Genomic DNA, 18,246 nt, shown 5'->3' on the forward strand with positions numbered 1-18,246 from the left:
CATCTGTGGGCTTTAGCTGATTCATCTAACACTATAATTTCAAGAAAAGTTCCTCTAGCTGGATGTGTGCGTCCTTATTGGGAACTATTGATGGGAATCCCAGAACTGTCAGGGAATAGAAACTAATCTAGTTGACTTGATTGAACTCTTAAGTACAGAAAGCCACATTAGGGCAAGATAATATGATTCCTAAGGTCACACTCAACAACTAAAATGACCTTAATTCATTCTTTCATTAAATATTTTCCCAACCTCTACACTAATGCTATTTTGGATCAGGTAATTCTGTTGTAGAAGGCTGTCTTGTGCCTTGTAGGATAGTTAGCAGCATCCTTGAACTACATTCACTTGAAGCCAGTTCACCCCCCCAATTGTGATGATGAAATCTGCCTCCAGATATTGCAAAATGTCTCATGGGGAGCACAATCCCCTTCAGGGAGTGCCATTGTTTTATAGTAAATGTTTGTTCTTTTATAAAGTAAGCTTTCTTTTTCTTCTCTCTTTCTGAAGATTGCAAACAAAAATATTTAGGCTGATTCTTTTTGAAGTATGAACACTTATATTCTAGTTACAGAAGAAATTTGTTATTTTTTTCTTCTTCCAACATAAGAGTGACACTTTCCTCTCACCTAATCTTAGAGGCATTTTTAAAATTCAAACTCAAAAACACTATGTCTTTGTTAATTTCAACAAATGTCCTTGACACTGTTAGCATCAGACTTACTATTCTTACCCTCTTGAGCAACAAAAACCTGGTTACTATTCAGGAGGAGATGCTCAAAACTGCTTCAATTTCTACCTCACCCCAGTGTCTAGCCATGACTTCCCTCGTTGCCCTGTATTGGTGGGCAAACCAACTGCCTCCCAGACATTTATCTAGATACTCTCAGACCCCGATTAGTTGGAAAAGCAATAAAGAGGTGATATTCGTGTTTATTAAAGTGTGAACATTTACAGTTGTCCCTTAGTTTAAATGGAATTGTTTTCACAACTGCTGCACATACCCAAATCTTCAGATGCTCAAGCCCCTTATATGAAATGGTGTGGTATTTGTGTATAACCTACTCATATGATCCTATACACTTCATCTCTACATTACTTGTGTAGGTGGAACATGCCTAATTCAAAAATCTAAAATGCCCCCAAATTTGCAATTTTTAAAGTCCTGACATGACCCCACAACTTGTATCACCATTTTTATCAAGTGAGAAAATCATTAAAATTTTGAATAAAATTAACTGTCCGTGTGTACAAAGTATTTATGAAACCCAAATTTCTTGCTTAGACTTGGATCCCATTATCCAATATATCTCATTATGTACATGTAAATATTCCCAAATCTACAACTTCAAAATCTTAAATATTTTAGGTCTCAAGCATTTCAGATAAGGTATAATCTGATATGTAATATGATGTAAATTCTATGTAAATAATTGTTATAACTGTATTGTTTGTGAAATAGGAAAAATTGTTTGCATATATTTAGTACAGACAAAATTTCCTTTTTTGAATATTTTCAAACTACTGTTGGTTGAATCCATAGATGGGGAACCTACAGATTCAGAAAGCCAAGTGTACTTCCAAAAGTAAAACAGAATGATTTCTTCAGAACTTTTATCTGTACTTTTTCTTTCTATCAAAACAGTATAAAACCACAGCAATTCTTTTGCATATTCTCATGATCCAAATCAGGCCCCCAGAGCACAGCACCTGCTGCTCCCGAACCCGGAAGCCTGCCCAGATACCAACTGTCTGCAGTGGTGGTTCCCATAGATCACTTTCGTTTGACGCATTCAAGTAAGATCAGGTGTCTACACAAAACCAAAGCAACCCGCCCTTCTAGCACTGGAAAAATCATAGTGGTAGTAAAGACAGACAAGAGGAAGTATCCTTTATGAACCCCGGGTCTCCATAGATGGCGATAAAATGCTTAATGAAGGCTGAATAAAGGGGTTAGAGCCTCTGCCAGAAGATTTCTTATTGCCTCATTCTTTCAGTTGAGAATGTGGGGACAGTATTTTTGAATCACAGGACAAAATCAAGTCTTTCTAAAATTTTTAATTCCCTAGCAGTTTGAGAAGAAAGCACCATACATAGTACTTGCTTTCCCGATCATCAGTGCGTGTTGAATAAGGAGAAAAACCTGTGTTAGCTAAATTCCTAACATTCTGTCAGAAGGTAAGACTTAAGTCTTTTGGCCAGCCTGAGGTAAGGCTGGCTTCCCATTTATGCGGGGGGCAGTGGCAGTTCTACCCCAGGCCTATTGGTGTGAGATCCTTTTGGACAAGGGAGTTGGGGTTGGGCAGGGGGTCAATGACAGTCTCCAGACAGCCCTGAGAAGACCTTGGGAGAGCTCCTTGGAGCGGACTATAGCTCCCCCAGGTGCCAGGCCGGTGGCAGGGCCACTTTAAGGGCAGCGGGGCGTGCGCGCCCACAGCTGCTGCGCCAAGGAGCCATTAGTGCAGCGAGCAAGCCAGGACGCCATGGGCCGCTGAGCTCCTCCTGCAGGGAGGCTGCCCCAGGACTCTGCACGTGCGCTGCGGGCCATGGCCGCCTCAATTATCAGCCAGGAGCTCGGCCAGATCTCGGGCCAGGTAAGAGGAGGAAGACGTGGAGAAGGAAGGGGAGGCAGCTGCGTTTATAACCGCGCGCGGCGAGCCCTGGGGCCCAGGCCCCTGCCTTCTAAGCCGGGCTCAGGCCGCCCTCATTGAGGGGCCATCTAGGAGGGCCACTTCATGGGCGCACCAGCAACCTCCAGGTGCCCCCAGCTGACAAGCGTGGCCCCTGCTTTTGAGATGCCCCCCAAGCGCCAGGCCCTGGCCCTTGGAGCCTTGATTTTGGGGATGGGGCCGTATTACGTCAGGGAAAGAGGCCAAGAAGGAAGGGGGCGAAGCCGTTCTATAAAGATAACCTGTCTCCCAGCTCTTGACACTTGCGTAACTTAAAATCATTTTTTTAAAGAAGGCCGCTTGGAGAGTTACCTAGAGCAAATTTTAGTATGTACTGGAGATACTGGGTGCAAAATGTCAAATATTTTTTAGTGTTAATATAGGGAAGACATTTATTTCATATAGGAAGTCTTATTTCCTGCATTCCTGTGGCTACACAAGTTGGCTTCCTTCGGGTTTGCTAACTAGCATGGTGTCCCAAGGTACCCAGGCTCAAGCTTGTGACCAAGCAGGCAAGTTAGAGTGGAAACCCAAGCCGCGCTCAAGAAAGGTACCTGTGCTCCACACACCCTCCACCTGCCCATGGCAATCACTGGCCTCTTCTGAAAGCCCCCGTTTAGCTATTCTTTTGCAAAGCCCAAAATGATCATGACAACTGTTTTAAATAAAAGTGTGAGGTGGTTTTTAAATCATGAACAAAACCTAGTCCACCCCAGAAAGCAAAGCAGCCAGTGGTGTCTCTCCTGATGGTTTGGAAGACTTTATGGATAAGTATGGAAGCCTCAAGGGCTTAATACTAAGACGACTCTGCCTATTTAATCGCTTCACTTCTTCAGAACATACCTCCTGAAATGGAATGGTGATTTTGAAATGGACCCGCTTAACAGATTTTCTTAATTTTTTCAAGATGAGGGAATAAGACCCTGCCTCAAAATAAAAAATAAAAGGGGCTGGGGATGTAGCCCAGTGGTATGAGTACCCTGTGTGGTTTAATCCCTAATACCAAAAAAATAGAATGAAAAGTAGTATTTTGTGGTGCAGGATTAAGCAAGCTGCACAAAATGGAATTCTGAATAAAATATCTGATTATCTAGTAGTACATAAATAATTGTGGTTTCCTACCCGTGAGACTATGAAGCCCTGACTAAACCTTTTGTATGCCTTTTCGAGAACAGCTTGCTCAGTTTCTCCAGATAGAGCTGCTTAAATCCCTTGACTCCTGGGGAAACTGGAAGCCCACAATTGCCCCCTGAGAGCATGGCCCATGCAGCTGCTGCTGATTGTCAGCACTGCTCCCGGTGATAAGAGTGATATAAATAACAACTCACTAAAATGTAAGAGTGATTTGCTCTAAGCACTTCAGCACCTGCTGTTACTAATTAAGGGTTTAGCCTGCCACAGACTGCAAATGGAAATCCTGTGTTTTAAAAATTGTGAGATTGGAGTGCCCTGTGTATTACTGTGACCATGGAAATCAAATGAAGTGGATAAAGAAGGTTGGTGGTGATGTCACAATATTACAACTGCCTATACTTAAAAGACGTATACCAAGGCATTAACAGTATATACCCTAAGTGGTGGGATTGCAGATGATTTTTATTTTACTTTAGGTCTTTTAAATTTTCCCAATGAATATGTATTGCTTTTTTTCTAAAGATGCAATAAGCAATTCAAACAGAAAACGATTTGCTGTCAAATGAAGTCTAGTATCACTCCAAATTGTGCTCACAGGTGAAAATCGTAGATGTACTAAAAGGCAGTTTTGCAAAGCAGAATATACTAGAAACTTTTATTCCTTTTTATTATCAGATCTTTCTCGTTGCTGTTTCAGTATATCATACCATCAGCAAAGATGATGATTTATTTATTGAACTAAGTAAATATTCAGATTTATGTTGATTATAAGCGGTTTGCTTAATTCGAGTTGCTGGGTGGTGGACTTGAGCAATGTTCTAATTTGTCTGATTACTAACATTCCAAGTGTGCTATTGGCATTGATTTTTGTAGGGCAGGGAAAGAAGCCTTTGACAGGACAGCAATTCAGGTCTTTCCAAAACTTCTTTATTTGAGCTGCTGCTGCCACCATGCAAGGCCCTGTGCAGAACTTCAGGCTCCTGTGCATGACAGTGTGTTTGGGGTGATAGTTCTTCCCAACCCCCTTCTGGATCTCCTTTCTACTTCTCCTCTCCCCACTTCTGTGTTCTGCCCCTTTCTGCTCTTTCTCAACTCTTCTCCACAAGACTGAGATTCTGGGGACATTGCAGTCGGCACACCAGGTGCTGACCACGAAAAGGTTCAAGTTAGGCAGCTGATTTCGGTTATTCAAACTTGCCTTTTGCTTCTCAGCTGCCCTGTTTCCTGAGCTCTGTAGGCCAAGCAATGCAGACTTCATTTCCATTCAGAGCTGTTTTCACTACCCAGCATGGACCCATTCCCGCTTTAATTCTACCGCTCCCTTTCCCCCTCCCCTGTCAGGTTGAGTTGACATTTTTCTGTGTTTTTTGTGCTCAGGTTTGGTATTGCTTGAGAAAATATGGCAATAACTACCACCCACAAGGCATGAACAAACATTTGTCCTCATAACAGTCTTGCAATGTAAAATCTAAGTATTATCCTCCAGAAGAGGACCACATGAGTATTGTTCTCAAAGCCCTAGTAGGTGTCTGAACTAAATGGCAGACCCTGGTCTCTGCCTGAAAAGCCTTTGTTCCCATATCACTGCATCAAGCTGTCCAAAAAAAAAAAAAAAAAAAAAGACAGTAACAGCTTAGGTAAAAGTGAAGCTCAAACACTATTCTGTGTTCCAAGGATGAAAGGCCATGCTTTCTCAGCAGCACAGTAAAAAGCAGCTAGATTATAAACCCTGTCAGGGCAGGGACTGCATCTGCCTAGTAGGAGGGGTTCAATATCTATGGAGATAATAAATATAAAGCATATTTAAGCAGCACACAAAATGGCAGTGTGTTTTAAAAGAAAAAGTGTTTCTATTATAGAGTTTTACAAATTATTCATAATCCAGGACACCCTGATTTATATATAATATTTTAATATAATTATAGCACCCTTTTTTATTCTTAAAAACGTGTCTCAAAAAGGTTAAATTATATATACCAGCTTGTTATTTGGGGGCATTTGTAAGTTGCTTCAATTAATAGGTTAATTCATAAACAAAACTATAATCACTCCTATGATGACCATTTGTTAGTGATTTGTTTTAGTGCTCAACTTTGGGGGTCACAGAGAAAATTTATTGATATAGAATAAATCATGCTACAGTGGAGAGTCACAAACAATCTGTATTCAAAAAGTGCTCCGGAAATACTATTAGAAAGAGGAATGCTTATAAAATAAAAAACAAACACACTGGAAGGGTCCCTACACACTGCTATAGAAATTCCAAACTTCAGAGCTCATTCAAAGTGTTACACTGTCTTCCTAAAATGTAGGGTATTTGAGGGAAGTAGAAGGAAATAAGATTGGCAAAGTAGGTTGATACCAGGCTATAAAAGCCTGCACTAGGGAGTTTACATTTTAATCCTAATTGTGAGTCAGGAGTGAGATTGGTTCACAATGGGAAACTCAGTACATGGGTAAACCTTCATTCCAAATTCCATATAGGAGATACTCTTAGAAAATGTGAAAATAGCCAGGTTTGGTGGCTCCCAGCAGCTTGGGAGGATGCAGGTCTGAGGGCAGCTTTAGCAACTTAGCAAAGCCCTGTGCAACTTTGTGAGATCCTGTCTCAAAATAAAAATAAAGGGCTGGGGAATGTAGCTCAGTAGTTAAGTGCTCCTGGGTTCAATTCCCAGTACAAAAAAAAACCAAAAAAAAAAAAAAAAAAAAAACTTTAGCAAATAAATATGAAAATTGGGAGTGGGTTGGTATTCTAAATTAAAAGTTCAGGGGGACATAATAACCAAATGCAGATATAGTTCTTAATAGGATCTTGGTTCAAACAAAACAGCTTCTCTCAACATTACAAAACAAAATTCCACAAGAAAACTTGAAATTTACAAAGCAGGTAGGATCAAATTTCCAATAAAATAATAGAAGAGAAACTAGAATTTAGCAGACATTAAGAAATACAGAGGTAAATAATTATAGTAATAGGTTAGATTCAGTGTTTGAAGAAACAAAGTGAGAGAGGATACTCACCTGGTTTTGAATTGGATGGATGCAGGACACTTGGGCCAGATGGGTGCCTGGATTTCTTTGCCTAGCTGGACTCTCCCAGCTCATTCCTGCCATAGCAGGAGCAGTGGTGCTTTAACCCCAGGGAACAACCCAGGAACTGCTCCCTAAAGACAATGAACTATACTTAGGAGGAGAACTGCCAGACATCAGCAGAACTAAACATAAATGCACAAATACAACAGTTATACCAAAGACAAGCATCTGTTGCAATCCTAACCCCCAAGGTGATGGTGTTAGGAGGTTGAGTTGTGGAGAAGTGATCAAGACAAAAGGCTCCCATCATGAACAGGATTAGTGCCTTTTTGTAAAAGAGACTCCAGGAAGACTCTGTAGCCCCTTCTACCATGTGAGAAAACAGAAATTGCTATGTATGAACCTTAAATCATGCCCTGACTAGACACCAAATCTGCTAGTACCTTATCTTGGACTGCCCAACCTCCAAAATTTTAATAAGTTTCTGTTGTTTACCCTGTTTCGGTTTTTTTTTTTTTTTGTACCAGAGATTGAACTCCTGGGCACTCACTGAGCCACATCCCCAGCCCCATTTTGTACTTTATTTAGAGACAGGGTCTCACTGAGTTGCTTAGCACCTTTCTTTTGTTGAGGCTGGCTTTGAACTCGAGATCCTCCTGCCTCAGCCTCAGCCTCACAAGCTGCTGGGATTTCAGGTGTGCGCACGGCACTTGGTGTCTTTTTAATAGCAGCCTGTATCTTTTTAATAGGAACCCTTTTACAAAAGGGCACTAATCCTATTCATGATGGGAGCTTTCTTGTCTTGATCACTTTTTCACAGCCCAACCTCCTAACACCATCACCTTGGGGGTTAGGATTTCAACAGATGATAGTCTTTGGTATAACTGTTGTTTTTGTGCATTTATGTTTAGTTCTGTTGATGTCTGGCAGTTCTCCTCCTAAGTATGGTTAGGAGCCTAGGACATAAGGGGATAGAAATAAACTTTAAAAATTCTAATTTATATTCTCAGGACATTGAAACTTAAAAATAGCAAGTTATGAAAAATTACAAAAAAAGAGAAATCTTAAAAATTAATAAGTCATTAAACTACTGAAATTGCAAAACTCTTTAGAAGTTCTGGACCAAAGACTGAGCTCCTGCTCTAGAAAATGAAGTAGAGGAAGTCTAGTCTCTCAGAAGTTGAGACATGAAAAACCAATTTAGGATTTCCTGTATCTAAGAGAAGATTTACAAGGCAGGAGAGAGAAGGAAATAATCACAGACATAATGGGAAGACATTTCCAGAGCCAATAAATAAAAGCTACACTTGGAGGCATCTTGGAGAACTGAAAAACCCAGTCACCCAAAGAGAAACAAAGCAGCTGACTTTTTTCATCAGCCACTATGGTTAGCAGAAGAAAATGGATCAATATCTTCAAAATTCAAAGGCAAAGTAATTTTGACCTTGGAAGTATTCACCAGGTAAAACTAGTCCTGAATTATGAGGTGCATGAAGATGTTTTCAGACTTGCTAAGACTCCCTTTTGTGCCCTCAAGTCTTTAAAAGAATTTCCTGATTCAATAAAATGAATCCAAGAAAAAAGCAAATATGAGCTTCTAGCATCAGTAGGAATTAGAGAACCAAAAGTCATTAAGTATAAATGTTAATAAAAAATTTAATAATGGTTACAATTTAAATTCCAGATAGACTTAGCATATAAGCACATGGACTAAGGTAGAGTATGGGGTGGAGGGAGACATGTAAAGGATACTTACTGCCTTGTTGGAAGAGAGACTGTAGATTTAGATTATCTTAATCGCAAATAGATACATTTGCTTATTAAAAAGTAAGCCCTTCCCAGCTTCCAGTGGCCAAACTGGAGTAATTTGACTAACAAATAGTAGCATTGGATTGTAACGTAGCCAATAAATATCCATAAGTCTATACCATATAGATGAATGATTGGATGAATAAGTAAATGAGGGAGAAGGGGCAAATCTTTGCATAAGAATACGGAATAATGGCCAGTGAGTGGCGCATGCCTGTAATTCCAGTGGCTTAGGAGGCTGAGACAGGAGGATCTCCAGTTTAAAGCCCGTCTCAGCAAAAAGCAAGGTACTAAGCACTTCAATGAGACCCTATCTCTGAATAAAATACGGAAAAAAAAAAAAGGCCTGGGGATGTGGCTCAGTGGTTGAGTGCCCCTGAGTTCAATCCCCAGTACCCCCCAACCAATGCCAAATAATGTAGAAGAAAGGAAGGAAATTATATATATATATATATAAAATTTGATATAGCCACCTCAATATTTATAGCAGCTCAATTTACAGTACCGAAACTGTAAATTGATATCATTATAGTGGACCTATAAGCAAGATCCACTGATGAATGATAAATTAGGGAGTATAACTTTTAGGAGAAATGGGTTATTTTCATAGCTCTCCAAAATCTCCCCCAATGTATTCATTAATTACTATGACAGTTTTAACATCTCCACAGTTTGCTCTTCCTTCCTCCAAGAGGTGGTTACTTGAGACCCCTTCTATTGAGTCTGATTGGACTCAGTGGGACTCCCTTCTGAAAACAGGGTGTGGAAAGGGAAAAATAGTGATGTTACAGCAAAGAACTCTTGTAGACACCACCTTCACCAAGGGACCAAGGTGAAGATGTAGATGTGTCATTGATTCAGGTCCTTCGTGTCTATGGTAGTCTTCCAAAGTCTCAGTCTAATCATGTGAAAATGTCAGACAAATCTAAGTTGTAGATATTCCACAAAAATACCTCACCAGCATCCCTCAAAATTCAGGAAAAATAAGTGCAACCACTTTGGAAAGCAGTTTGGAGATTCCTTAGAAAACTTAGAATGGAACCACCATTTGATCCAGGTATCCCACTCCTCCCTCTACACTCAAAGGACTTAAAATCAGCATACTACAGTGATATTGCCACCTCAATGTTTATAGCAGCTCAGTTTACAGAGGCTAAACTGTGGTACCAAATTAGATGCCCTTCAATAAATGAATTGTAAAGAAACTGTGGTATATATATAAAATGGAATATTATTCAACCTTAAAAAAGAATGAAATTTGGCATTTACAGATAAAGGGATAGTAAATGAAGTAAGACAATCCTAAAAAAAACCAAAGGCCAAATGTTTTCTCTGATAAGTGGATGCTGATCCATAATGCAAGGGAGCAAGGGAAGAACAGAGGAACTTTGGATTGAGCAGAGTGGAGGGGAGGGTGTGTGATGGGGGAAAGGTGGTGGAATGAGACAAACATTATTACCCTATTATGGGTATGATTGTACAAATGGTGTGACTATACATCATGTACAACCAGAGAAATGAAAAGTTGTGGTTGTACTCCATCTGTGTAAAAAAATAAAATAAAATTTTAAGAAAAGTCAGGAAAAATAAAAACTGAGAAATCTTGACAGATTAGAAAAGACTAGAAGACATGACAACTAACGGTATTATCCTAGAAGAGATCCTGGGACATTAGTGGAAAAAAAATCATGAAATCCAATTAAAGCCTACAGTTTAGCTAATAGTACTGTGCCAGTGTTTATTTCTTAGTTTTAAAAATTGTGGTTAAAAAACCACAATGTCTTAGGTTTTATAAAAATAGCCTGACTATGTGAGGTGTTAATAGAGAAGCTGGGGGAAGAGTTGTTGAGAACTCGCCATTCTCTCTCTATAGCTCTTCATTTTTTTTTCCTGTTTTGGGATTATTTTTTTCTCTATAGCTCTTCTGTAAATCTAAAATTGATTCAAAATAAAAAGGTAAGAAAATTGACCACTCAAAGAATAGAAATAAGGAATTTAATTCCCAAAGCACTGTAGGTACAGCAGGGTAGAAAAAGGAAAAATTAATCAGCTTAACCAAAGACATGGGAAGAAAGAACTATAGGAAGTAGAATAACAAATGAAAGGAATTAGACCATTTCACATTAGATTGTAAATGTTTCATAATTAATTAATATTAGCTGATTAATCATATTACATTATTGTCAATAGTAAATGTCATAATTATAATAAGTTACTTTTAGTTGTACATCAAAAATTGAAAGCTCAGATTGTTAAAAATACTAAATATTCAATTTTATGCTATTTATAAAAGTCACACAAAATCAAAGATATAGAATGTTTCAAAATAAGGAAATATGAAAAACAGTTGTAGAAACAAGTAAAATTTCAGATAAAGTATTAAAAGTGACAGTTATATTTCATATTTAGCTTTCTTTATAATATATATGTGTGTGTGTGTATATATATATATGCTGTTTAACATACGTAAATCTAGATCATTATACAGTATAAATGTTATAGTTATATTTCCATATAAATTTATGTAACTGTCATGAACATGACCCCTTTATGTACATGACCCCTAGTTACAAATAGAACTTATAGAGACATTGATAAAGACATTGTAAACCATAATTAGAGAGGGAGAGTTTAACATACCTCCTTATAAACTGAAAGAGTAACTGGGCCTGACAAAAGAAAACAATTAACAAGTTTGTTCTAAAAGATATATAGAACTTGTTTACTAGAATATAGACATTGTTTTCAAATACCCATAGAACATTGCAAAAATTGACTGTAGGATATAAAGAGAATGTCAAATTCTAAAAAAAATAGACAACATGCAGGGCACATTCACTTTTGATGGTGTATCAAAATAAGAAATGAACAACTGGTGGATTGGCAAAACATCAAGAACTAAAGCATACTATCCTTTAAAATTAAAAACACCTTTATATAGGAGTTGAACTCAGGTTAAAATAGAAATATTAACTGAAAGTTTAAAATTTTTTACTTGTGAATGAACATGAATTCTGTATCTGTCAAAATCCTTGGGATAAAACAAGGTGTCACTTGAAGGAAAACTTATCTTCTCTACTGTGCTGTCCAACAGAACTTTCTTTGGCAATGATAAAAATATTCTGTAATTGTGCTGCCTGATATGGTAGCCACTTATGCATAGATATTGAGCATTTGAAACAGGCTAACATAACTGGGCTGAATGCAGAATAAGTTTTATGAACATGAGTGTAAATTGTTTATGTCTTCTGTATTGGACCACAGAGTTTTTATAGTCTGTAATAAAGCATCAGCAGAGGAAAAACACAGAAAAAAAGGAAAAAAAAATTAATTTTGAGTTAGAAAACAAGAAGAACCCAGTAATACATATTACATATTTTTAAAAGTTAATACATTTTAAAATATAGATGAATGGATTTTTCAAAATATGCATGAACAAAAATCACCTAATTGAAGTTTAGAAACTTTAACTGTAATCAATCAAAATCTGTAAAAGGTAGTCTAAATGCACTTTTATAAACATGTTTTAAATAAGTCTCAGTAAACCTATAATTTCTGTTTTCTAAAATATTTGAGACGATAGAATAATATCAATGCTTTTTTTTCTTCTTCAAGGTTGACATACAATCCTTGTACCCAAACCATGATAAGACAACACAATAAAGTAAAAAAATGTTTCCAGTTTCACTTTTGAACATAGATACAAAAATTGAACAATGAATTGAATCTGTTATGAATTTGTTTATTACTTGCAATGATGGCTTGGCATTAGGAAATGTATTATTATGATTATCTACCTACCAGATTAAAGGAAAAATTAAAAACAGTATGATCAAGTTCATATTGAAAAAGCATTTAGTATATTTCCACACCCATTTATGACTTAAAATTCTTACCTTCAAATAGAAATAAACTTTTGATTTTTGATAAAGGATATTGACTAGAAATCTTCAGAAAATATCATAATTAGTGGTAAAAGTATTTCAAAATATTTCTACTAAAGCCAGGAACAAAGCAAGAATGCTCATTTTCACTTCACTGTTCACCTCTGTTTTGGATATTCTAGCCAACACTTTATTTACTTATTTATTTTTGCATTTTTGACAATTTATTGGCATTAAAGTATATACTATGCTTACATTTTATGTGGATGCATACTTACGCATAAAATATATGTATACATATTCAATGTATTAAATACATTTTACTTAGCTCTAAAACCCCTGCACTAGCCAGTTCTTTAAAATCAACAAGTAAAAGGCATAAATTCTGGAAACAGATAAAAATGTCATTTTTGAAGATTTTATGATTGTCTATCAAGGAAACTGAGAAGATTCAACTAAAATATGTTATATCATAAAATATATGAAGCACCTTCCTTATACAGAAATCAACAGCACTTCTTTATGACAGCTATATCAATGAGAAAATTCAGTAAATGAGAAAAGATATTCCCTTCACAGTTATCTCTAAATGTTAAAATATCTAAAGATAAATATTCAAGGATACATGCAAAATCTATATGAAAGTAACTATAAAAATGAAGAACACGAAAGACCCAAATTCTCTTGAAAGTCATATCTTCTAAATAGGGAGATTTAATACAGTGATGATATACCCTAACATTTAAAATAAATGAATGCAAGCATTATCAAAACTTCAGCAGGGTTCCTTGACAAGAAGATTATAAAATTCCATTGGAAAAAAAAGTTGTGGGAAATAACTGCAAACAAAATTTTAAAATAACAAGAAGGAAACTGTCAATGTACTCTATCAAATAGAAAAACACTTTATAAATAGCTAATAAACAGTGTGCTATCAACCAGGAATAGACAAATAGATTAATCAAAATGAGTTTCAGAAAAACATAATAAAATCACTTACAAAGGTGGCATTTAAAAGCACTGAGGAAAGTTTATCTTTTTCAAGAATGCTATCAGGGCATTTAGCTCTGCCTTTTAAGAAAGATGAAATCGAATACTACCTCATGTTAATCACCAAGTAAATTTCAAAGAAGATAAAAAGCTAAGTGAAAAAAATAAAAGCATTTAACATATCAATCCATATTCTAATATAAACAGATGGGTTTGAAAGCAAGACAAAATTCACTGAAGTCCCAAAGAAAACAGATTTGTGACTTGTGACTACACATGAAACACCATTGACAAGATACCTTAAATTTAAAGATGGATCCACAGACTCAAAATAGTTGAGTGATATTCACAATACATAAAATCCAACAAAGCAATAAGAAAAAGACCATAAATAGGAAGGTGCACAAAGGCATGCATAATAAAATGGGCATGTATGATGAATAGAATATGGAATAAGTAGAAATGTAAATTGCCATTAAAATGAAAGGATATTAAACATTGATCAGAAAAATACCAATGAAAAGGAAAATTAAATGCAGAAAAATTAAAAAGCTTAAGAATAACCAGTCTTATTAAGAATTCAGGGAATTGGAACTCATCTATACTCTTGGTGGGGACACAAACTTTTGCTTCTAAGAAGCAATTTGGCTATATCTAAGATGGAAAATGGAAAACCTTTCTGTATAGCTTTGATGCTAGGATTTATGCATTTACACAAAGGAATGCTTATAAAGATATTATCACAGCATTTTAACAACATTGAAGTTCAATATTTAGAGAATGACTTCATCAGTTATTATCACTGGACATGAGGAAGACTGGATGAAGATGAGCACATCCACCCCAGATCCCAACAAATGATAGGAAACCCCTTTTTTAAAAAGAAAATACATGTGTAACCTTCTGGAAAATGAGAATGTTCTCATTGAACCAAAAATTTTGAGGAATTGTTGAACTATGTCATTACATGAGAAAAACAACTTATTTTTTTAAAATGGAATATCCCATTTATTTAAGGGAAAGCTGTACGTGGGTGTATTACACTGATACATCTGACATAAAAATTGTGTGGAAGGATAGACAGAAAATTGTTAATAGTGGTTGCTCCAAGGGAAGGAATTGAATGAGGATATGAGATGATAGAGGAAGACTTACTTTAAAAAATAATAAAGTCGAAAATGAGAAGATAAGCAGGTAAAAGTGCAGAATCTTTGCTTACTTCACACTCTTGCCTGGTTTCTTACACCTCACAGTTCTTTCCTGCAATCCTTGGGAAACCAAGATGAAGCTGGGGAGAACCCAGGGAGGCCTCTATACCAGCATCCTGCCCTGAAGAGGTGCATCTTCGACAGGCTGCTTTTCTCTTTGTACAAGTATTTCCAACTCCTCCACCTACTACTTTTGGCTTCAACGTTCAACTCCCCAATCTGTTTTCTCACATAGATCTGTCCATGGTCTGGCATTTCCAATTGTCTTTTGACTACTTTCATTTATTCAAGCATTTCCAACTTTGTGCATTTTCCATGGGCTATGTTCATTAGCTATAGGGAATAAAAGATAGCAAAATTAAAAGTGAGGATGGGAATTCTGTTGTTTCTAATTGTATTTGAAAATACTCCCACATGGAAATGAAGAAACTTTTTGGTTCCTGATATTCAGATTTAAATAGTATATATATATTCCCTTCAAATGACTTTATTTGAGTGTTTCTCAGGAATTTTGATCTTTTGCTGTTTTCTGGAATGTGTGTTTCACCAAAATAAATTGTGTGGGAGAGCACAAGTTTGGTTTTCTAAGCAGTAAACAGATTTTCCAGTGGGATGGACTATTGAGAAATTGGGTCATAAGATTCTTGTCTTTTGTTAATAGGACAAGATAGAAATTTTCAGGAAAACACAGTAGAATAGTATGGGTAGGAAAAACTTTAAAAAATAGAATGCCCTTCCAATCCATTGAATCCTAGGTACTGAGGACATTCCTACCTTTGAAATACTTACAGCTCATCATCCAGTACAGCTATAGAGGCAATGATCATTGTTATTTGTCACCTTTATTTATTCTATCCTCTCATGCACAATGTTTTTTCTATGTACAGATATTAATTATGTAGTGCTTTTGCTTTCTTCCTTCTCCTTCAGGCAAAAATAGACCTCTTGTTGGTTGGAGATGACACTCTTTATCACCTGACTGATGCTCTACAGAAGCTTTTTGCAAATACAGCAGAAGTCACCATCACCATTAGTGATGTGCAGAAGGCAGCCACACTTTTAGACCATTGCACATTCGACATGGTGTTCCTGAAGACAACTTCCTTCCTAAGTGTGGAGGAGCTGGAAGCTGTCAGGTCAATTAGGTAAACTTTCAAAATCTTGACTTTATATCTTTAGACTGGTGTTTTAAAAACAGGTTTCTATGAAAATTCTTAAAAGATGATCTACTTCCACTTTAATTTTTAAAATGAAGCATATCTTCATGGTTCAACTATATACATGTTGCTATTTTTATTGCCAGTGTGGCATATTATTATAAGAATTATTTTAACTTGAGAATAGGTATGGGCAAGAAAGTAAGAATTAATTGGTCCCAGAAATTTACTTGGTGTATAATGCTTACATTATTCCCATAGGAATGTCTTGTAAATAACAGCATCATTGAAATGACACATCTTTCCAGAGTTCATTAATTATTACAGCAGATATTAAAGCAAGTGAGCACTTTCAGCTCTGCCATGTTGGTTGTGGACTGAAACTGTCCCTTGGATCCTTGAGGTTCTCTTTGTCCATCTAACCCAGAGACTACTACCTCCAATATTTCTGTTTCATCACGGAAGTCCACAGAAGCTCCTCTTCTAAAGAGCATTGGACTCTAAAGAACTGGAGTCCAGTTCTTTCTGACTAAATGTTAGTCAGACTAACAGTGTTAAGACTAGAATGTTAAGCCACTTGGAATGTGTTTAAATAGGGTTAGACAGAACAAATTTTTTCTGTTTCCATAAAAACACATGATAGAGAAAATAGAACTGTAGGTAACACTAGAGTGTTTGAGAGCTTGTCAGAATTATAATATAGGACTCAGAAAATTCAGAATCAATATTGTGATCACTGAATATATAGGGTCAAGCAAATTATATTAGAGAAAGAGAAGGGTTGGAATAGGAAGCCCAAGCCATTGAGTCCTTTCTTAGGGAGAGACAGATAGACACTATTTCTGGGGTTTCTTAGAACCACTGGTTTGCATTTCTTTCAGCTTTCTACTGTGAATCTAAATTCTGGACAAACCGGCACACCTCAAAAGTAGATTTCACTTCCCAAACACATTATGAACAGCCCCCTTCCAGAGCATATGCCTATTTTATCACAGCCTTTTGAAAAACAAACAAACAAAATAAAGTCACATGAACTAAAAGGTTAAAAAAAAATCTGCCATAGATGGAGTTCTACCTGGTTGGGGACTTTTCATGATATCTCATGCATATAGTATTTTTTTTTTATAGCAGTTCTGTGATGTGAGCAGAGCAGGATTTCATTGTCCCTACTTTTGACGGATAAGAAAATAGAGAATGAAATGACCTGCCTAAGAGCACATGTCTTGTTTTCCCAAAACTTAGAACTATTTGCTTCAGGTTCTTTATAAAAGAAGGTAATAATTTGACTTTTGTTTTGAAGCCACTTCTTTTATACCTGATTCAGCATATGCCAAACTTGGTATAAATCAAACACATGGGATTTTGGAAAACTATATAGCTCTTCTCTTCCCTTGTTTCAGGTGTGACATCCTATCTGTCTCTCTGAATGGAGTAAAGCTTTGTATTTGCTCATTATTGATGTTTAGAACAGGGTAAAAATAAAGTTTTATTTAATAATAAATTTGATGTTTAATCATAGTCATTAAAACCTAGGAGATTCAAGGACAGATTTTCCTGTCTGATACTATATCTGCAGATTCTACCCTCTATAGCTTTCATTACTTTAAATAACAGCTTAAGATTTTTTCTTTCTTTCTTTCTTTTTTTTTTTTTTTTTTTTTTTTGTGTGTGTGTGTGTGTGTAAATGCCTGTGTAGTGCCGAAGCTCAAACCCAGGGCTTCATGCACACCAGGCAAGTGCTCTACCACTGAGCTACACTCCAAGTCTGTAGCTTATTTCATAGTAGACAAAAAAGACACATGAAGGCACTAAGTTATGGATATGCATATGGTAGGTCTTTCATTTTGCTGAAAAGCGTGTGTTTCAAATGAAAAAAGGATCATTTGTGGAATACAGCAGTTTGTTTTCCTTGTCTCTTGTTGCTCTATTCTCAATTCCCAGGGTAGATCTTGACTATTAGCCAGCATTATCTCCCTTGCTGTAGGTATAAGTGAATGACTGAACAGATGAGGTAAATGCCATTCTGGAGACAAAAAATGAATTCTAGCTTTTGTATTCCTCTTTGAAAAGGGTCTGTTTTCTTTGTGGAAACTGCTATTGTGTTGCTGGCCTCAGCAGATAGGAATGGCTCTGAAATTCCCCTCCCTGCCCTGAGAACTATTATGAGTTCATTATTTGCGAATTCTTAAATTATTTATTATTGTTGAGAAAGTTTACAGTTTTTCAACCTGTAGTTTTTCAAAGGGCAATAAGTCTTATAAACATACTGACTCATTTATAAGACATTTAAAATTTCATCTTTTTTAAAGCAAATGTCTTTTGAGTTTTGACTAACATTTAATGACTAACCCAAAATGAAGAG

At 36.5% G+C, this 18,246-nt stretch overlaps 1 protein-coding gene across 1 annotated transcript in view; it reads left to right on the forward strand.

The window, feature by feature from the left end:
- The first annotated feature begins 8,837 nt into the window (after positions 1–8,837).
- Sohlh2 (spermatogenesis and oogenesis specific basic helix-loop-helix 2) overlaps positions 8,838–18,246 on the forward strand; it is a 39,709-nt gene continuing 30,300 nt past the window's right edge. Inside the window, exons 1-2 of the mRNA XM_076872250.1 lie at positions 8,838–8,861; positions 15,658–15,872. Coding sequence (XP_076728365.1) covers positions 8,838–8,861; positions 15,658–15,872 — 239 coding nt within the window. The remainder of the gene's footprint in view (positions 8,862–15,657; positions 15,873–18,246) is intronic.

The sequence above is a fragment of the Callospermophilus lateralis genome, chromosome 12 (genome assembly GCF_048772815.1).
Source record: "Callospermophilus lateralis isolate mCalLat2 chromosome 12, mCalLat2.hap1, whole genome shotgun sequence".
In the NCBI taxonomy this organism is placed as follows: Eukaryota; Metazoa; Chordata; class Mammalia; order Rodentia; family Sciuridae; genus Callospermophilus; species Callospermophilus lateralis.